Source organism: Lepidochelys kempii, chromosome 2, assembly GCF_965140285.1.
Source record: "Lepidochelys kempii isolate rLepKem1 chromosome 2, rLepKem1.hap1, whole genome shotgun sequence".
Lineage (NCBI taxonomy): Eukaryota > Metazoa > Chordata > Testudines > Cheloniidae > Lepidochelys > Lepidochelys kempii.
In genome coordinates this window covers 22,757,723-22,780,029 of record NC_136381.1, presented here as the reverse complement: position 1 = coordinate 22,780,029, position 22,307 = coordinate 22,757,723, and the positions used below count along the sequence as shown (strand labels likewise).

The following is a 22,307-nucleotide window of genomic DNA, read 5'->3' as shown; positions in this document are numbered from 1 at the left end:
GTCTAATTCAAACTTAGTCCTGTTTCTGATGCAGAGATGGCCGGGTGCTTGTAACAGGAGGAAAATCGAATCATCTTCATTTGTGGTGTCTGGAGTCAAAACAGCTGTTAAGAATAATCCAGATGCCTACAAAAGTACGAGCTGTTCGCCATCTGGAATTCCTTCCTGATAGTTTTGATGGTGGTTCTAATCAGGTCAGTTGTATAGGAAGTTTAAGAACGAAATCACTTGGTTTCTTAACTGAAATCACACACTTTCTGAGATTTACTTTCCTTATTCTATACTATATGCAGGAAAGTTACTACATTAAATATTTGCTCTGTTGCTGCTTCAATTTTTTTATTTCAGAATTTTGAATTCATTCTTTTCTATTTTGCATTAGGACTAATTTATAGAAGTCTCCTTTATTTCTAGGTTCTTGGAGTGCTAAGTCAAGATAATATTATGAGATTTATCAATATACAGACGTGCAAACATCTGTTTGACATTGGGAATCATGAGGAGGGAATCAACACAGCAACTATTAGCCCAAATGGACGGTATATTGCATCAGTAATGCAAAATGGTAGCCTCAACATATACAGTGTCCAGGCTTTAACGCAGGAAGTAAATAAGGTAGAATTATAAGTAAAATAAATCACAAAAACAGCATTAAGATACCAATAAAAGTCAGTCTCCCGCACCCAAAAATTCAGTACTGAAAATACAATTTGTCATTGACATATACGTTGTAGCTATGTAATATAGGATGCAAAATAAACAACATAGGGATTATAGACCTCACTTTGTGGTTACTCCAGTCTGTTAGGCAAATTTTGTTTTAAAAATATTTAATCATGTTCTATCTTCCAGTTTTTCTGTTCTTCTCACAGCAATTTAGTCTGTGCACACCTTTTTCTCAGCTTGGTTTGGATCATACAGCTTTTTGTCCATTTCCTTCTTGGAAATACCATGAAACAGATCTTGCCTTATCTGCAGACACAAATGAGTTTTGTGATGCTGTGTTTGTCAAGAAGTATTCCCAGTTTATTCATCAGGCCTTGGAAGCCATGATTATAAAACAATCATATAGCTAGTCCCTTATGTAAATAATACATATTATAAAGACTAGCTTTTATTTTACTAAGAAAATAACTTCTGTAGGTAGACATAGGGGGGAGAGACACTCTTCTAAATCCAGAATTCCGTATATCATAAATCATCACACACTAAAAGTAAGCATATAAGGCTTACTGTGTAATAAGGGAGCTGAGCACAGGCCTTCAAGTCATGTGACCTGATTTCCATTCCCAGCTTTAATGCTGAGTTTGAGTAGGGTTTTTGGGCAATTTACTTAACTACTTTATTACTCACTTTTCCTCATATTTAACATGGAATATTACACATTCTACACGGGTCTTGTGAGAATTTGCTAATGGTTGTATAGCACTCTGAAGTGCAAAGTAGTATAGTAACATTCAAGCACACACTGAAGTAATTTATTTTAAACACAGAACAATACTTATATGTTGGTCAAACTACATACTAGTGTGCATCCTTGTACATCTGATACAGAAGATACATTGTTTCTGGTTGAGTCAACATTTGAAAATCATGATTAAGATAGAACCTACGTAAATTTGCTTGTAACATACCTCGTTAAGTGTGTTTGACTTTCATTCACTTATCACATCTGTTTGGGTTTTGGTTTACACTGTGTGTCTCATCAAGTCATGTTTTATAACACAAACATCTTTCAACATTGGTCATCAAGTTAAAGAACACTGTATGTAAACTAAAGTGTGCTCATTATAAAGGTGGGCATTGTAAAATGTTCTTTCCTACAGTGTCATAAGATGTTAACTGTATCATTCTTATTTGATGCTAGCCACCACCACCCTTGGTTAAAGTAGTTGAAGATTTGTCAAAAGGCAAGTTGGGAGCAAGTAAACTTACAATGAGAGTAATATCAGGAAGGTCAGAGAGGCCTTGGAAATCGAGAGGAAGTAAAACTCAGACCAGAGTGCTAAAACCACAAGTGAACACATCACTTGAAAATAAAGAGGTAAGAGCAAATTGTAAATACTTTCTCTTCTCTAATCTGTAGCATTTGATTTTCATTGCCAGAACAACTCTCCATTGACTGTTTCCCCAACAACTTACTTTTCTACATCCAAATGCTTGCTAAATCTTTAATCTGACCAATGCACTGTTTGCACCTTTTACCTTCCTTACATATCTCTGCTGTAGAGCATTACTTCTAAACTGTTTCCCAAGGCTTTCACTTGGTCTATTGTTATCTATATATTTCAGTATTGTTACTCTCTGATACCACTGTTTATTTTCTTCTTCAACTACCTTGCTAATTCTCCTCAATTCTTATCTTAAATCACATGTGTATCCTCCTTACAATAATATTAATTACAGCAAAAGGCATTCATTTCTGATTTTTTAATTTATGTGTAAACTTAACTTATGGTTATATCCTGACTTTACTGGTAAATTAATCATATATATATTTAGTCATTTAGGGCAGTGGCTCTCAATCTTTCGAGACTACTAGACCCCTTTCAGGAGTCTGATTTGTCTAGCGTACCCCCAAATTTCACCTCACTGAAAAACTATTTGCTTACAAAATCAGACATAAAAATACGAAAGTGTCACAGCACATGATTACTGACAAATTGCTTACATTCTCATTTTTACCATATAATTATAAAATAAATAAATTGGAATATAAATATTGTACTTACGTTTTAGTATATAGAGCAGTATACACAAGTCATTATCTGTAGGAAATTTTAGTTTGAACTGACTTTGCTAGTGGTTTTTATGTAACCTGTTGTAAAACTTGGCAAATTTCTAGATGAGTTGATGGACCCCTGGTTGAGAACCACTGATTTAGGGTCTGATCCAACTCTCACTGAAATGAGTGGGAGTCTTTCCATTGAGTTCTGTAGGTATTGAATCAAGCATTTAATTTGTATTTTGTTGCAAAATGCCTAGAATATTGTGGCAGGTACTACTATAAATAAAATGTTTGCTATAGTAGGTGTTGCTAGTGGATGTACTTAAGGTTGAATTCCGGTTTCTATTAGGGAACTGGACTAGATGACCTCTCAAGGTCCCTTCCAGTTCTATGATTATAGCCTCCCTCTTTCATTTTTTTATAGTTTTCTCAAAACATCATTTTGTACTAAAATTTTCTATGCTTTTTCTCAACCCAAAGTGATACTTTTTTAAAGTCTGAGCAGAGTAGGTTATACCATTTTAAAAATGAACTTGATTATAAGTATCAGAAGGGTAGCTGTGTTAATCTGGATCTTTAAAAGCAGCAAAGAGTCCAGTGGCACCTTATAGACTAGCACCTTATAGACTGTTTGTTAGTCTATAAGGTGCCACAGGACTCTTTGCCGCTTGATTTATAAGTACTTCCCCATATGGTCTGACTAGAGATTTTACACTCGGTTATACAAACGGTTGAAGCTAGAAACCTGTATTTGGGTTTAGCCCTAGGGAAACTTAAATCAACACACACACACAAAAAAAAGTCAAGATTAACGGAAATTGATTCAGTATTTTTTAAAGTAATTAATGCTTTCAAGTAATAGTACTTCACGTTTCCTGGCACCTTTGATCTGAAGATCTCAAACCACTTAAACAGCTAAGCTTCACAGCCCCCTGTTTCCCTGGGTAGGTCACTGTTCACCAGATGGGTTTACTGATATACAAAGAGGTCAGACTTACGCATGAAGGATCATTAAGTATGTTGTGAATTTTTGTTTATATTAATTTTATCACAGTGCCTAAAGATTGGTATAGGGCAGTTAGTCAACAAGTCTAAATAAATACATTACTTGCCAAAAGCCACATGGTGAATCAGTGGCAGAACTGGGATTAGAAGTCAGGGTCCTGAGACCCAGTCCTGGGTTCTGACCATTATAAATACACATTTGAAAACCAAAACCACATGCCCCCGACCAACCATGTCCATCACCTCTATGAATAATAAATAGAGATTATTGGGACAAAACCACTATTTAAAATTACTGTTTGTTTCCTGTTTTGTAGAATGAGTTGCCAGATGGATTAAACAAGAAACGTCTACAAGCCTTACTGAAAGGATTTGGAGAATATCCAGCAAAATACAGGTGAATGTGGGTGTGCCCCGGTGTGCATATGCATGCAAATTTAAAATCTCTTTTGCTGTACTGATTTAACAAAGGGAATTCTCTTTGCTAAATCTACGTTTTACTTGCAGGATGTTTGTTTGGCGTGCCTTACTACAAGTTCCTGAAAACCACTTAGCATTTAGTAGCCTAATAGATAAAGGTATCCATTCTGCATTTGTGCACCTAAAGGACGAATACCCCATGAAAAGTAGGAAACTGTTGAGAGTCTTACAAAGGTAAATTTATGTGAACGTTCATTTATGTGACTGGGACCATCTCTGGGGAAGATTGGTTTATTTTGCAAAAATTAAGCCCAACATAAAGTAGTACCTTCTTATTGCACCAAAGTCGTTCTTAATTAGCAGTTTTCTGGTTGGTATGTTTTATGACTATAGATGCTTTCAACTTATAAAATATTTCCTGTAACAGCTACAAGAGAGTTAATTGTCCCCTATTCTTCCGCCTAGTTGTTCATAGAAAACCACAGTGTTTCTTGCTATACTTCAGTGCTATTTAACATAATAAACTTCAGATGCCTTATTGCATTTTTGTGCTATGATAACAAAGCAGGCAGAACTGTCATATTCCAGGTGGAGTCAAGGTTTATTTGGTTAGTGGGATCAGTCAGAAGATGCCTTCTGCTTGTGTGTAACATTACAGCTATAAATATACATATAAATATCACCGAAAGTGTTCTGTGCAAGTTTGGCTGTTAATTCTGTACAAAAAAAATGCATGAAGTTAACATAGGGTATCTATTAAACTGACGTGAGCAAAAAAGTAAAATTAAGGATCTTCCTATGCTAAATTCAACCTGTTTTGTGCCAGGGTTTAACAAGATCTGTGATAATAGTGTGTAATATTGCTTATGTGAGCTAAAATTTCTAGGAAATGTAGTCTGTCCAGGACAATGACAAGCTAAGCCTGCAATTCCCTACTAATGCAAGTCTACTCTAAACCAAAGTTACTTTAATGCAGCTTTTTAAAATAAAATTAAAAAAAAAAAGGTTTGACACCAGTATCTTTCTGTTTTATAATTACTGTTTATATGTTATGGCAAGTTACACATGATTCTCTTCCTCCGTACAGATATTTTTCTAAGTACTTTTTTGTCTTCGTATACAGGACCTTATCTGCTTTAGCTCACTGGTCTGCTATCTTTGGTGAGACACCATACATTCCTCTGCTAGCATTCCCATTTGTAAAATTATTCCAGAACAACCAGCTAATCTGCTTTGAAGTTGTTGCTACTGTAATAGGTAAGCAAGGATTTTTACTACACACTTAACTTATTTAGTTCCCCCAAATTTGCCTTGTTTGAAACAAAGTGGTGTGCGTGGATTCTCTTATAGGTCACTGAGGAGTTCATGTACTGTTTTAAAATGTATAAAAGGCATCCACCAGGAAGTATGATAAAATGCAGCTGTTGCAAAAAAAAATCATAGCTAACAAACACAATTTAATTTCCTTATATTGACTTTAAACAGGCATATTTATTTTATCAGTATCTTTTAAGTCTAATCAGTAAAAGAACACTCGTCCAATACAATTTTGTTGTCGTGTTAATCCTTTAAATTCTGGCTTGAGACCTGGCGTGACAGTAGTCAAAAGAAATAACTGTCTCAGTTTAAAAGATTTATTGTACTAGCTGGAGTTATCAATTGATTAGGACAGCTAGCATTTAGTAACTTGGCTTCTGAAGAAAAATAGTAAATTTAAAGTATTTTTCACTGAAATTAGTCATTGCAGCTGCTGCAAAGTGCACACATAGCATATAGTTACCTTGCATAAAAACCCATTTCGCAAAATACATAGTTTGGTTGCAAAATAAGTATCCAGATTTGGTCCTAACAGGTTAAAAATATTTTGATGCTCAGTGTCCAAGCCATAAGAGCCGATTACAATGGGATTAAAAAGAGCATCTTTGAATTAAGAATATAACAATGGCCGTACTGGGTCAGACCAATGGTCCCAGTATCCTTTATTCTGACAGTAGCTAGTGCCAGATGCTTCAGAGGGAATGAACAGAACAGGCAATTTTGAGTGATCCATCCCCCGTCATCCAGGCCCAACTTCTGGCAGTTGGAGTTTTAGGGACACCTGGGGCATGAGGTTGTATCCCTGACCAACTCGGCTAATAGCCATTGATTGACCTGTCCTCCATGAACTTACCTAATTCTTTTTGGAACCATGTTATACTTTTGGCCTTCACAACATTCCATGGCAGCGAGTTCCATAAGTTGACCATGCGTTGTGTGAAGAAGTAAATATATACATTGAATAACAGATATATGTGTAATAGAAGTATTAACAGATATTATAAAACTAAACCTCTGTTTAGTGGGTCTGCAGATTATAGAACGTTGAATTTGTAAGTACTGTAATGTAAGTGTATGAATCAAAGTGGAGGGAACGTCATTTGAAAAGTAAGATGATTTCAATAGTGTGCCATCCCTCAGTGTTAGAGGGATTAAGCTACAAATGGTTTGTTTTATTCCTTTTGTAGTTAATTGGTGTCAACACTGGTTTGAGTATTTTCCTAATCCTCCAGTCAATGTCCTTAGTGTGGTGGAAAATATCTTGGCACATCATGACAAGGAATTGCTTCAACACTTAATAAATTGCAATGTGACTTCACAGGTAAAACTCCAACCTAGCTTCATAGTTTATATAAAACTGTTCATAAATGGGAGTGTTCAAATGCCTCATTTTAGTTTAAACCTTTATATGCTCATTAAATGAATTCAGAGTAAAATGTGTACTTTTAGGAGTATAAAGAACATATGATCATTTGCCTGCAGCTTATCCTGTTGCATTACATCGTATGTCTCCTTATACATGCTTTAGTATGACTTAAAGTTGCCCTTTCTTGCAGTCATATAGATTCAGAAATCTAACAGGGAAAATTATAAATCCATTTTTTATATAATTTTATCTTGGTTTTTAAAATACACACAACTGTGGTGACTGAACTTAGTAAACAGACATAGTAACATAAAACAAATATTCAATTAAGCTAAAATATACAGTTAATTTATATATTAATAATTATCTAGTTACTAAGAATAATTCTAATTTGAAACATCATACATCAGGGGTCTTTGAGTAAATGAAAGAAAAAAGGTAAGAATGAGAGAGGTAAGAAATATATTTATATAAACCACATCTAGTTCATCAGCTGCATATGGTAGGGACCTTCTCTTTGTATCTTTTGGTATAGTTCCAATGTGCTGTGTATTTACAAATAGATTAAAATCTCAACATCAGATAAGAAAGATCCCCCTATATATTCAGATTTGACTTCCTTTGTAATATTTCTATGATGGGAACTGAGAAGCTCTACTAATGGATTATTTTATTAATTTTCCCAATTAATTTAGCTATATGCCTGGCCTCTTCTAGAAACATTGTTCTCTGAGGTTCTGACAAGAGAAGAATGGCTGAAAGTGTTTGATAATATCTTTTCCAACCATCCTTCATACTTTCTCATGATGGTTGCTGCCTATATCATATGTTCCAGAGCTCCTTTGCTTCACTGTAATCAAACAGAGGACTTTGAGGTAAACATCTTACTATGTAAGTCAGAGCCTTGCTACCTATATTAGGTAGGTTCAGAAAATTATAGTGTATAATATTTATTTTTAGAGAGCTTAAAAAGAAAAGTTACAATTGAATGTTAGTTATACTGTGCCTGTTTGAGCAATGTCCTCTAGTATCTAATATATTCACTGTGGAATTAATAAAATATTACTCAATTTACTGCACTTGATTGTATGGACAGAGAGGAGTATAAAGAAACTTAAGAGCTTTCAGAAATTCTTTTGTTGCCAAGGAAAACGTTTTTGAAATTTAATGCCAAGGAAAATGTTTTTTAATATGGAAAATTCATTACCCATTAAACTATTCTTTGTTTTCTGGTTCTCTTTCTGGACATAGGATTGACATCTGTATGTTAGGACAATATAAAGTGGTTCTGGCATTTTGATGCTTCATTAATTTGCCTTCTAAAATGCAAGTACAGTGAGGCAGTCTTGGTTGACTGCCTCTCAACTAAAATGAAAATATTTTATTGTACTTCTGAAGTTATCGGGAGGATTGGGGGAAGAAAAGCATTCTTTATATGGAAAAATCTCCATTTGCAAATATTAGGGCCTAATTTTGCAGACGCACATGTGAGTAATCGATTATTCATATGGGTAAAATTATTCTCGTGTTCCAGAATGGATGCCATAACTCATGAGCAGAGTTGAAAGCACTTCCTATTCTTCTCTCACTAAGTATGGCAAAAAGATATATACATATGGGAGAGAGGGCAGACTAACATTCCTAGCATTTGGAGTAAAGAGAGTGGAGCAGAGGAAGTTCTTTCAGGGTTAAGTGGTTTGGGTTAAGTCAATTGAGCCATTATTTATTTATGTATTATATTAACTAGTGGTGCCAGGATGATAACAATTCTGTATGCTAAAAGCTGATTAAAAAAATAACTAATATATTTACATATCTTTTGGGAAAGTGTAGTGACTTGTTTAACTTTTTGTAGGATTTAAAATGAAAAATTTTTCTTACAGTATTTCTTCCATCATCGGAACAATCTGGATATTAATGTTGTGATTAAAGAAGGCTATCATCTTATGGAAGCTACTCCAGCAGACATCCATCCACAACGTATGCTTGATGACTTCATACCACTCACAAAGGGCCAGTACCCAGTATTTAATAAATACCCCAGGTTTATTGTGGATTATCAGACTCAGGAGCGAGAGAGGATCAGACAGGATGAAATAGAATACTTACGAGAAAGGTATTCATGGGAAAATAGAAGGAAACCTTAAAATTGGGAGAGGGGGTAGATATCTGTTGGATTTACTGGAAACTGGAGTGATGCTAGGGGTGCCAACTTTTGAATCGCACAAAACCGAACACCCTTACCCTGCCCCAAGACCCCACCCCTTCTCTGAGGCCCCCACTGACTCCATTCCCCTTCCCTCCGTTGCTTGCTCTCTCCCACCCTCACTCACTCATTTTCACGGGGCTGGGGCAGAGGGTTGGGATGCGGGACGGGGTACAGGCTCTGGGGTGGGGCCAGAAATGATGGGTTGCGTGGGGGGTGAAGGTTCTGGCTGGGTGGGGGGGGCGAGCTCTGGGGTTGGGCTGGGATGAGGGGTTTTGTGGTGCAGGAAGGGGCTCCAGGCTGGGGATGAGGGGTTTGGCGTGCAGGAGGGGGCTCAGGGCTGAGGCAGGAGGTTGGGCTGTGGGAGGGGGTGCAGGCTGTGGGCTCCAGGAGGGAGTTTGGGTGTGGGATAGGGCTCAGACTGGGGCAGGGGGTTGAGGTGCGCTCCAGGTGGCGCTTACCTCAGGCAGCTCCCAGGAAGCAGCTGGCATGTCCCTCTGACTCCTTGGTGGAGGTGTGTCCAGGCGACTCTGCATGCTGCCCCCGCACGCAGGCGCTGCCTCCGGAGCTCCCGTTGGCACGGTTCCTGGAGCAGGGGCAATGCGCGGAGGCCCCGTGGCCACCTAGGAGCTGGAGAGACATGCGGGCCGGTTCCCGGGAGCCATGCAGAGCTGGCCATGGAGCCTGCCAGCCCCATGCCAAATGAACTTTGAATGGCCCATTCAGCGGTGCTGACCAGAGCTGCCAGGCTTCCTTTTTGACTGGGTGTTCCAGTAGAAAACTGGACACCTGGCAACCCTAATGAAGACTAGAAAAAGGGAAATGTATGTGCTTGGAAAAGGAGAGAATGGTTAGAGGAATAGAAAAAAGTGGATTTACACCTTACCTTTTGATGTCTGTTTGGCTTGTTGGATTTTTTAGTTAGATGGATTAGCCGGCATTAATTGCTGCAAGTAACGTTAAGCTTAAAATCAACGTGTTTGTTAATTCTCTGAAAACACCTAGGTCAAAATTTTCAAACTTGAGTGCTAAAGTGAGGTACCTAAATCCACTTAAGATGGCAAAGTAGAAGTGATCTGGCTTCCAGAGATGCGGAGAATTCTCTGCTCTCCATTGAAATCAGCAGGAAATGTGGATTTTCAGCACCTCTGAAAATTAGGTCAGTTTCACTTAACCATCTGAATAAGACCTTTAGTGCCTGACTTCAGTCACCCAGGTTTGAAAATTTTGATTTTAGCAGATAAGCCATTTTATAGTTAAACAAATCTGAAATTCTCTTCCCAATAGAAGGCAGCTGCAAAATGTTGTTTGAGTAGCTAAATGTCTTCAACAGCCTGAGAAGTGCTAGTGTCGATTATGGCACTTGAAGGGTACTATTGCTTTTACCATCTGTGAAGCTGGAAGCTATGTAAGCCAATCAGCTTCATCCTCTTGTCATAATTCTCATTTTCTATTGTAGATCTCTCTCTTGCGCTATAGCTAATTTACTTTAGAAGACATGGTTCAAACTACTTCATCACTGGGCAATTTGAGCATAGACATAGCTTTTGTAATGATCTTAATTAATATTTTTCCAATATATGACCAGCAGTTTTTACTACCTGAATAATTTCTTGAAATCTATTTTGGTTTCTATGGTAATATATAAAAAAAATTTATTCAGACAATTAGTTCACGAAATAGAAGCTAAAGCAGTACAGCGAAAAGTAGAAGATGAGGCCTGGTACCGGAAGCAAGAGCTGCTTCGTGAGGCTGAAGAACAGAGGAGAAAAATTCTGCTGCAAGAAGAGGAAAAATTGGCAGATCAAAGACAGAGGTAGTAGTAGTAGTATGAAGCATGGCAATAACACCGTGCTATTAAATCTTTTATCACAAGTAGGGACAGAGATGGCCACTATTTTGTTCAAATTGAAATGTGCGGAAGCAGTGAGGTCTAGTGGGTAGGGCATTGGACTGGGAATCTGGCAATCAGGATTCTGTTCCTGGCTCTGCCACTGACCTGCTGTGTGACCTTCGGCAAGTCACGTAGTCTCCAGTCCCACTTTTTCTCTTCCCAAACAGCTTATATACCTGCCTCTTTAGACTATCTTTCACTATGTGTTTGTGCATTCAAGTTCAGTTGTTGCCTTTAGCTGCTACTGTGACAGAAGTTATTTATATTAATGAGGGTGCATATTCTCAAATTTCTATTGGAGTTAAGAATTTTTCTTTTAATTACCTACCAAGTCCTAATTTATAATGTAGAAAGAGTCTATAAACTTTGGGATTATAAACTGTGAGAGAAATTCAAGATCCCCATGAGGATTCTTTTTGTAAAGGGGGATTTTTTTTTAGACCCATAAAATTTACACACTTTTTTTTTTTTTTTAATTGAGAGTTGCGGATTAAAGGAGTTAAGTGACTTTCCTTATCTACTAATGAATGAGGAGTACAATTCTGGTCAAGAGGTGGTGTAATATTGTGAAATTCTCTCAACAAACTAAAGTGCCCTTTTTTTTTTTTCAGTTAACACCAATAGTTATAGAGTTGATGGGACTTTTGTGGGAAATGGGGAGAGAGTGCCACTCTTTGGATTTAAGTTTGTCTTATAACAATGCAGTTTTTATTTCCAAAACAAAACTATGATGTCAAAAGTGTTAGCAGTTAAAGAGAGTAGTTTGTGACAGGTAATGGTTAGCTATTATGGAACATCACAGTCATCCGTGTCAGCTTTCCACCAGTAGCAGTTTATTTGTTCCTATTTCATTTTTGCCTTGAAGACTAGCAGCTGTGAAGAGAGAGTTAAAAGTAAAGGAACTGCAGCTATTGGATGCTGCAAGAAGCCGTTTCCTGAAGCATCAGCAGGATCAGCGTCAAATGGAGCTAAAACGTCTGGATGATGAAATTGCAAGAAAGGTTTGTTTTCCTCATCTAATCAATATTTCCTCCAATGTTTATTAAGAGAAGTAAACAAGAAAAAATTCATAACTTATGATAGGTAATGAAACCAGTTGTAGCATGTTTTGTGAAACAAGATGTATTTAGAAGTTGGGTGGGTGTCTGATTCATTCATATTTATATAGTTTAATTTGGCACCTGTTGCTGTCCACATGGTTTACTTAAATTAGCAAAATTTCCTGAGAAAAGCCAGATTGATCCAAATGTTGGCATTGCTGAAAAACGAAGTGAGCTGCCTAAGGTTCTAAACCTACTGGCTGGAGTATTTTTAAATGTGTGTGTATGCAGTAAAAGGAAAGGAAAGATGGTGGTATAGGAAAAACAACTTTTCCATTTTGGGGTTTTTATGTGTATATTTCTTTCCTCCAGGTGTCCATGAGAGAGCGAGAAACAGCTGCTACTGTTCAAGATGTAGAAGTGCGGCAAATAGAACTTGAATCTCAAAGACAGCTTTTTGAACAGGTATATGGCAATGAACTACATACAGTCTCTTGGGTTTTTTTCTATTTATTTTTTGTTAAACTTTTTTAAAATATGTATACAGAAAAAACAAATTATACATAAACTTCTCAAATATATTAACCATTTGCTACCTAACCTTAGCTATACTTGCAATACTGAATTATAGATAATATGAATGCTTAAAATATAAATGAAGTATTTGTATTACGTAACTTACAAACAAACATTTGTTTATAAAAATCCAACTAGTTAAAGTATTGAAATAAGATAAAGAATAGAAGCAAAGTTCAGAGGAGGGGGGATAGAGACTGGGAGGGAAGGAAGTAGATAGAGAGGAAGGAGAGGCAAGTGGTGGGACCCGTGCGTTTAGCTGGATCATTCAGATACTTCCAGGAAAGCATCCCATGTTTCTGAGAATTTTTCTTGGGTATTTGTTACCATATACAATTCTTTCCTTGGTGGCCAAGTTTACAGTGTCTATGCTCCAGTCTTCAAATGCTGGTCGTTTTTTTGATTTCTGTTGTTGTAGTACGAATCTTTAGGTAATTGTAAGTGCTCTGCTGAGCCAATGTTTTTTCAGATGTATTCAGCTTCCAATCAACGTACATTAGGTTTAGTTTTTAATACAATTTTATTTGATAGGAAAAAATTCACTGAAATTAAGTTCTTCCCAAAATGTACAGGTATAGGAGCATTCTTAGAGCATGTGGGCTAAGTGTGCACCTGCTGAATCACAGTGCAACTTTTTTTGACTTAGCGCTACCTGTTTTGAATAGTTGGAGTGGGGTCAAGTGCATCCTCCATGTGATTTTTCTGCTGGATTAATCTTAAATGGAGGTCCAAGGAACAGTTCAGAGCACTGACTAAAATTTGTTTTCATTGGTTAGCAGAGAATAATTGGCCTAGTTCCTTCTCCCATTTCTTTTTTAGGGAATCTGTGTTTAATTCAAATTTGCAGGCCAGGTGTGCATATGATGTTGCCATAGTTCTTGGCAATCTGGGTAATATCTGGAGAAATGACAGCAGTTCAGGTGGGTCATGGGTGGCGCAGGCATCGGGGCCAAACAGATCAGAGATGGCATGTTTAAGTTGGATATATTGCCACTCTTTCTTAGTCTCTAGATTGAACCTCCCTTTTGATATTGTAAAAGGGAGGAAGGTATCATTTGTATTAAATTGACTGATGGTCAGAATCCCTTTCCTAATCCAGTCTGGCCAAATGATGGGGTTGCATGCTATACAGAGTTTCGCATTACCCCAGATAGAGGCCCTGGTATGTAGAAGGGGGTGCCTGTTAAATTTAGTAGACATAATATGCCAATTATTTTTGACTGCCACAATAGATTGGTAATTGCTCTTTAGGGAATCGGTAGTAATCTGAGTGCAGTGCATTGGAAAGGGGTAAAGGAGTAATGAATTCTGCTTCTAGCTGGAGACAGCCTAAGGTTGTACACCATGAGGGAATGAGCCACTATGCTGCTTGACTAAGAATTATTGTCTGATAAAGTTCAAAGCTGGGAAATCTAAAACCACGTGTTTTGACAGGGAACTGTAATCTGTGTAGGAGATTCTGGGTTTGTTACCAACACCCCACAAGAAGGACCTGAACATGGTGTTGGTTTTGGTAAAATAAAAGGGAAGAATATGGAATTCAGAATAAAAAGGATCTTGGGAAGAGCATTCATTTTGATTGTTTATTTTTTCCCAAAGTGAGAGAGAGAGAGTGCCTGCCATCTATTTAAACTGTTGGTTAACTGCATGATTAATGGGGCTAGATTAACCTTGACTATGCTTTTAATTTCCTTAAGGAACAGGTACCAAGATATCTGAAGTTTGTCTGTTGCCATCTAAGGCTTTATGTACACTGGACTTTCGTCAGTAAAACTTTTGTCGTTCAGGGGAGTGAAAAAAGCACACAGACACCTGAACGACAAAAGTTTTACCAACAAAAAGTGCCGATGTGAACAGCGCTTTGTCAGCGAAAGAGATGTCCTGCTGACAAAGCTGACGCTGCTCATTGGGGGTGGAAGTTTTTTGTCTGCAGGAGAGCTCATTCCTGCCAACAAACAGTGGCTACACCGCGCACCTTTTAGCGGCATGGTTGAAGCAGCACAGTTGTGTCGCTAAAAGGCGCATAGTGTAGACATAGCCTCAATGTCCCTATAGGAGAGCCACTTCCAACTAGATCCAGTGAGCTCTTCATTGCTTCTGACTTATCCCAATTTATCTTCTAGCCAGAGAGTTTACCAAAGTTATCTATTGTTTGTGGGATATTTAGAAGAAACTTGTTTTGAATGGTTGTCCCTTTGCAGTTCTCAAATTCCATATTATTGCTTTGGCCAGATTGGGGGGAGGGAGGCGAGAGAGAGAGGCCTCTTTCTTTAATTTTTTTAATTTGATTCTTTAATTAATTTAATCAGTGGCACCTCAGGACTGCTTCTTTGTGCCATTTTTTTCTTCATGTACATACAAATATAACTTGGTTGTTACAAGTTGCATCTGCACACTTGGTTGAGGAGGATTACTGAGGAAAAAGTTACCATCAGTAGAAATGAGTCTAAAAGTAATGCTGTTCCTCTTTGCAACTCCTGTGTTAGTCTGTAGTATCCTGATGTTTACTGAAGCAATCCGTGTAATGCAGTGATACTCAGATGTCAGTGGTTCAGGAGCTCAATTAGTGATGAATATTACGCAAAAGAGCCACAGTAGTGTGAATTCATTGTTGCATTTACTATAGTACTATATATTCATATTTAAACAGTATGACCGGGGAAATATTTAGTTTTTATATAGATATAATTCTCACAGCAAAATGACTGACCAAGTATTATTATTTTATCAGTTGCAATTGGTTAATACCATAGTAAAAGCATCCTGATTGGTTAATAACTTAGATCACTTAATTAAATTACAGAGTCCTTTTCATACCATGTGCGGCAAAAAGCCACAGGAGACACATTAAAGAGCCACTTGCGGCTCTCAAGCCTCAGTCTGAGTATCAAATTGTCAAATAGCATTATTTTTTTAAAAAAAGGGATGGGGAAATGTTTATGGAAAAGGAGTGTTTTTCTTCATTAGTACTGTTCATAAAGCAGTTTCTGTTCTGTAATCCTGCTATAAAAATCAGAAAAGAACTCTACTGGGTTTTAAAATATTTCCTGCTTAAAGATAGAAAGTCAGTTTCGCATGACGAATGGCTTCTCGCCTGTTGAGAAGTGCTGCTGCCTGCGGGTAGCTTTAGAAATGCCAACTTTAGTTACAAAGATTGAGCCAGGTTTTCAAAACCCACCTGTGCCCATCTCGAACACCTGCAAAGCCCAACTTGCATGCACACAAGTGGACTTCTGAAAAATCTGACCAGTTATTTTCAAATGCACCTTCACATCACTTGTATGTGATTAAAAAATGCTTCTTGCCATATGATATTTCAAAATCTGTGCTGAGCACAATGGGGTTAACTGTCTTTAAGGGTTCACTTATTAAATATACAGTCAGCTGCAGTGTGGGTATTGTGGCTACGCAACACAAACCAGTCTAAACCTATTTATACTCAGTAACTGTAAAGTCAGCAGCTGAAGGAATTAGTCTTATAATGATCAGGACCTTTAGGATAAGGGGGTAGTGCTTATTTAGCTAATTGATCCATTTTAGAAAAGGGTACGGAGAGTCAGGATTTCTAGCTGTGCTACTGACTTGTATGGCCTTTAGCAAATAATTTAATTTCTCTGTGCCCTAGTTTACCATCGAGATAGTGGATATGATGATATCTCTGTATCTCGTATTGGTGCTGTGAAACTTAATTCAAATTTGAATTATTTTGAGATCCTTGGATAAAAGGTGCTGTAGATGTACAACGTATTTACAATGGGCCTGGTTCATCATGATAGTATTCCAGCTTTACATTGGGGTAATTCTACTAAAGTCCATTGAATGGAGTTATGTCAGTATAAACTTCCAGGTGCAGCGTATATGTTAATATAGAGTGGATAAAGCAATGTGGGGGAGGGAGATACTTATGGTTGGTTATGAAATACGTTAGGGTGCGGTGTATCTGATATCCTTGGACATGTTTGTTTCTGCACTGAAGTTTTCAATATGAAAAAGCTGTAATTATCTTTAATGTATAGCATTAGCTTAATTATTGTATTTTTATGCACAACTGTTTTTACAGCAACTTGTCAAAGATCAAGAGACAGTGACACAGGAAGTAAAAGGAGAGATAGATGCCAGTCGAAGAAGGGCCGATCTTGAAGAACATCTAGTTCAGAGGTTGATAGAAGTTAATCAGGATGAGGACCGTAAAGCTCAGATGGTAAGAAAATGGATTTAACTTGTATATTTGGAAGGAATGCCTCTTCCTGCAAACAAGCATGAAAATCTTTCAAAGAAAAAGAATCCTAATTTTTCCTGACAACTATACTTACTACATTTTGACCTTATGCAAAGAATCCCACTTTAAGTGCTGTTCAGACAGTTGGAGTATATTGAAGTCCTGCTAGGCATGGCTTGCGTGAAAGCCCTCCTTTGTTTTCCCAGAGACTGGAAGACATATGAGAATTAGCATGATCCTTCTAGTAGATATTGCTGGTTCCCAGGTTATCTTTCTGTCAAGAATATTGGATCTCATGGCCACAAACATCTGGGTTTTGGTTCTTTGTGTTCACTAGTGATGCTTCCTAAAGACTTAGATGGAATCAGCAGGCAATTTAACTATAGACATTGACTTCCAAATTACAATACTCAACAGATGCATCCAGCTTGGCATTATGAGCTTGTTTGGGTTTCCAAGCTCAGAACTCTTAGCAGCACAATTGAAAGACAGTTGAAGCTTACCCACTGTCCCAGTGCTTAGCTTGTCTCTGTAGTTCGTCCAGAAATAATCATATATGTCTTAATTTTTTTAATCTGCATTCAATTTTGTGGGTGCAGTTGACTGTGGGTAGAAATGGTAGTATTTAGGTGTCTGATTTAATTGTACTTGCAGATCAGGTAAATATTTAAATGTTAGCAAAATGGCACCCCTAAAATATTTGAGGTTCAGTTAAGTCTTCTTTAAAATATGCCCATGTATAAATAAGAAGATAGCAGAGGTGAGAGATAAGCAAAGGGAGAGACTTGTAAAGAAACAATTTGCTGTAGTGCATAAACGGGAGTTCTACTGCAGCGATAATTCTCTGGAACCTATTGCTGGTAGAGATCTTTAACAATGGCAGTGAAATAAATTTAAGTTTGAATGGAGAACGTTGTTCTTGATCTGTAATCGGATAGTGTGCTAAAGTTAAAGTAAGTGCGTTTGGCTGATCACTTTTTCTTAGCTGGCTGAAGAAAGTTTAGCAAAAGCTGATCAGAAGTGCATCGACACAGACTGGAGAATCCAAGCCTTGTATAAACAAAGATGTGATGATCTAGACCGTGAGGCACATTACGAAGAGATAGCTAAACTTCTTCATGACAACAGAGTAAAAGAAGCAGAGTTGCTAAAAGCAATGAAGGAAGAGCAGGATAAAAGGGTAAGCGTGTCTTTGCATTTCTGGGGAGATGACGTGCAAAAGAGAAAAAGTATGTGGCTGCGGCATGGTGCAGAATGAAAAGTCAAAAGGGTTTTACCAAAAAAGTGTCCCCCCAACATTTGTTTTTCCCCTAATGTCTTTTCCCTGATTTTGCTGGTCAACTAACAGTGTATAGCTAGACTCAATGTTTTTCCTAGTCTAGACCCAGAATAATATCTTCTACCTCCCTTTAGCTGCTTCAAGAGGACCCTGGTGGGCATCAGCAAAAGCTCTTCTCAAAAGTAGAAAACATTAACTCAGTGTCTTACAGCACTTTTTTGTGTTAAATGAATGATGGTATGTAATTGTAAATCATTCAAATGGCTTTCTGTGAAGCTTGCTTTTTGCATGTTGCACTTCTATTGAAAATGTACTGAAATGTGTCTGTTGTATAGTGGGAAGAAGTTACAGAGAAAAGAGCTCAACTGGAAGCAGAGCAGCTAGCTGTCGCTGCTTTGGACGCAAGGAGGAAGCAGTTCTTAGAAGATGAAATGAACGATGCAATAGACCTGGCTGAAAAGCTACAATGTGAAGATGGCTATTTTGGTGAGCATACAGTAGTACTTCCATTTACACTGTACATGTTGTGGATATTACACTAACTCATCTATGTAAATATATTTACATATATCATAAAAATGTAGGACTGGAAGGGACCTCGATAGGTCCTCTAGTCCAGTCCCCTTCACTGAGGCAGGACTAAGTATTATTTAGACCAAACTATTGTACTGGTGATCCCTTTCACACAGCAAGTCTCTGAGTGCAACCCCCTTATAAATTAAAAACACTTGTTTATATATTTAACACCATTATAAATACTGGAGGCAAAGCAGGGTTTGGAGTGGAGGCTGACCGCTCGCGACCCCCTATGTAATAACCTCCAGACCCCCTGAGGGGTCCTGACCCCCAGTTGAGAACCCCTGATCTAGACCATTCATGACAGGGGGTTGTTTAACCTGTTCTTAAAAACCTCTAATGATGGAGATTCCACAACCTCCCTTAGATAATTTGTTCCAGTGCATAACTACCCTTACAGTTAGGAAGTTTCTCCTCATGTCCAACATAAACCTCCATTGCTGGAATTTAAGCCCATTACTTCTTGTCTTGTCCTCTGTGATGAGCAGAACAATTTATCATCCTCCTCTATATAACAACCTTTTATGTACTTGAAGACTGTTATCATATCCCCCCTCAGTCTTCTCCAGTCTTCTCAAACAAACCCAATTGTTTCAAGTTTTCCTTGTAGGTCACGTTTTCTAGACCTTTAATCATTTTTGCTACTCTCCTCTGGCCTTTCTCCAGTTTGTCCACATCTTTCCCAAAGTGTGGTGCCCATAACTGGACACAGCACTCCAGTTGAGGCCTTATCCGTACTGAGGAGATTGGAGGAATTTCTTCTCATGTCTTGCTTACAACACTCCTAATATATCCCAGAATGATATCCAGTTTTTATGCAGCAGTATTACATTGTTGACTCACATTTAGCTTGTGATCAACTGTAACTCCCAGATCCTTTTCTCCAGTACTCCTTCCTAGGGAAAAACAACGAGGAGTCCTTGTGGCACCTTAGAGACTAACAAATTTATTTGGGCAGTCATTTTCCATTTTGTATTTGTGCAGTTGATTATTCCTTGCTAAGTGTAGTGCTGTGCATTTGTCCTTATTGAATTTCATCCTGTTTGTTTCAGACCATTTCACCAGTTTGTCGAGATCACTTTGAATTCTAGTACATGCCAGATATCCGTCCATAAGACTGACAAATAGGGCCAAACTTTTAAAAGAACCTCTATTTGTTCTCTTCCATCAATTCCAAACACAAATAACATTTAGAAGCTAACTTACTTCTGTATGTAGTTAAGAATCTAAATTCTGCAACTGGCACCCACAGTTGATTTCCACCCATAAAACTGAAGACCATTTTTAAAAAAAATCAACCCCTACTTTATATTGTTTTAAAATCTTTGTTGGGTGTGTGAATAAACGGAAGGAGAGGGGGCAGTGTGCTTTAAATTTTCATTGAACCAGAAACTTTCAATTAACTACTAGTCATCTACTGTCGTGAGAGATGGTGACAGTGGTGGTTTTCCATTATATAAAATATTTTACATAAATATACAAGAAGTTTCTCTGCAGGTTTTACTTCTTCCATCCCAGCATCAGATTCTTTTCAGACAGAAGAACCAGCAATGTTCCCTTCTCACACCATTAATACAGTTTCAGTTTAATTCTTGACTTTGCCGTCTCCTCTTACTGCCCCATTGCGAGTGGACGGGGACAGACCTTAGGCATATAGAGTGCAGACTCCATAGCATAGTCTATATATAGTTAGAGGATACAAAACATAATACCAAATTGCTCATTTTGCCTTTGTTCCTTTCACTACTGTGGTGTATGTGTACAAATATGTCTTTCCTTTGCCACTGGGATTTTGTAAATTCCTAGAAATTGGAGTTGGAAAATATCCGTTAAATCATCTAATCCTAAATCAAAGCAGGATTGTTCCCTATGGTGGATTTACCCATCCAACTCTTTGATCAGCATGATGACGCGGAAAAGCTTAAAAAAAAAAAAAAAAAGGGTACTGTACTTTAGAGGCACTCTAAAATTAAGTGGTATAATAGAGCACTGTTTAAATAATATCTCCAGAAATTTTTGTAAAAAGTTTGTTCTTCCTTCACTGTTTAAAAAACTCTTGAGAGAGAAACACCAACAAAATGATCAGGCCCCACCCCTTATTATCTTCTACACAGATACACTCGCACAAAGTTTGTCCAAGTGAGGTCACAACGGTAGCTTGCGGAAGTGCCTAATTCACATCATGTGAACTAAACTGCAGTTGTCTTAGTCTTCTTACTCAAGGTGCCATCCACTAAGACAACAAGTGCCAGTATGCAATATTCTACCTTAGTGGCCCATTTGTCATCAGCTTAGTCGTATTTTAAAAAATATTGCATTGTGGGACCTATAGTTTCTGAAATTTAGTAAAAATGTGTGGTCTTGGCCCCACAGACTGACAATTTGTGTTATGCATTTTCCAATCCCTACTTAATTGGAGCTGCCTGCACACTAAAATCTAAGGCCAGGTCTTCTAGATGGCAAGCCAGGTGCAAATCTACAGCATGCCACCTTGCCATGCAGCAATATCCCATGTGAATACTGCTATGCCCGGTGAAAGTCCCAGAGTGCAGTTTAGCCTACCATGCTTTCTAGTAGTATGCTATGCTGTACTCCAGGACTCTGGCTGCACTGTTGCAGTGTTCACGTGGGACATTACTTTGTGGCAAGGTGGCACTCATTAGATTTGCACCCTGACTTGCCATGTAGTAACTCACTGTGAAGACATGGTCGTAGATTTAGTGTGCAGGCAGCTCCAATTAAGTAGGGATTGAAAAATATGGCTTTTAATAAACATTAGCTATTAAATTCTTACAGTTTACAAAGAAACTTCTCTCCATTTCCCACAGAGAGATTGCGTGATTTGAAGACTGGGTGTGTACAGCAAGATTTAAAATTCCAGCAGGTGCCGAGGGAAGCCCAACCCAAGTCAGGATATGTCTGTCTAAATGACTTATCTACAGCAGAGTCCTCAGCACACTGTAAGTTGCTAAACTTCAGAATAATCTTTCTCTCACTTCTAATTTTGGAAGCATTACCCAGGCACCAAGGTGGGTGAATCAGTCTTTCATAAATGTACAAATTTATTTTTAATTGATTTCACACCTGAAAAATCCCTTTAAAAACAGTATTGTGAAGGCAGTAGGCAACTCAACTCTGCCAGATTATGAGAGATGCCTCTTGTGTTAGACCCAGCTATATCTCCACCCCATAGTTTTGTGGGATTTGCATTTGTATCTAGAGCTTAAACACCGTTACATAGCTCTCTGTGGCTTTTGGGAGTGGAGAAAATGTAGAATTACCTATCATTCAAATCATCTTGGGAGGACTCATTTGTTCTGGTCAATAACTAGTCTCTAATTATCTATTCCGGGCTATCTCTGCTTCTACAGCCAATGAAAATGCTTGTTAAAAGCTATTCTTTAGTTGTACATCTTATTGGTGAAATCCTCCTGACACTACAGGAAACCTTAATACCTTTGAAACTTTAATAGTGCGTTAGCTTCTCCATTTGCCACAAAGTACAGTATAGTAATGATACACTTTGCAAAGGACCTAAAAGAACCCCATGGAAGTCGGAGTTGCTCTCCACTTGCAGTATTTAGAGCTGTCTTCTTGATAATCAAGGGACTGAATGAAGGAATAGAAGTGCAGTAATTGTCTTGTTATATATTAAAGACAAAGCCGTACAGTATTATTCTC

At 37.8% G+C, this 22,307-nt stretch overlaps 1 protein-coding gene across 4 annotated transcripts in view; it reads left to right on the top strand.

The window, feature by feature from the left end:
* TBC1D31 (TBC1 domain family member 31) overlaps positions 1 to 22,307 on the top strand; it is a 33,745-nt gene that overhangs the window by 10,874 nt on the left and 564 nt on the right. For 3 of the 4 annotated variants that reach the window (XM_073330211.2, XM_073330212.2, XM_073330214.2), the window contains 16 exons: positions 35 to 194; positions 415 to 615; positions 1,868 to 2,044; positions 4,051 to 4,130; positions 4,241 to 4,387; positions 5,277 to 5,410; positions 6,658 to 6,791; positions 7,532 to 7,711; positions 8,720 to 8,952; positions 10,706 to 10,858; positions 11,802 to 11,937; positions 12,349 to 12,441; positions 16,613 to 16,753; positions 17,757 to 17,951; positions 18,386 to 18,536; positions 21,455 to 21,586. In XM_073330211.2, coding sequence (XP_073186312.1) covers positions 35 to 194; positions 415 to 615; positions 1,868 to 2,044; positions 4,051 to 4,130; positions 4,241 to 4,387; positions 5,277 to 5,410; positions 6,658 to 6,791; positions 7,532 to 7,711; positions 8,720 to 8,952; positions 10,706 to 10,858; positions 11,802 to 11,937; positions 12,349 to 12,441; positions 16,613 to 16,753; positions 17,757 to 17,951; positions 18,386 to 18,536; positions 21,455 to 21,586 — 2,447 coding nt within the window. Of the gene's footprint in view, positions 1 to 17; positions 195 to 414; positions 616 to 1,867; positions 2,045 to 4,050; positions 4,131 to 4,240; positions 4,388 to 5,276; positions 5,411 to 6,657; positions 6,792 to 7,531; positions 7,712 to 8,719; positions 8,953 to 10,705; positions 10,859 to 11,801; positions 11,938 to 12,348; positions 12,442 to 16,612; positions 16,754 to 17,756; positions 17,952 to 18,385; positions 18,537 to 21,454; positions 21,587 to 22,307 lie in introns of all 4 variants that reach the window. The other variant, XM_073330215.2, reaches the window with a different exon arrangement.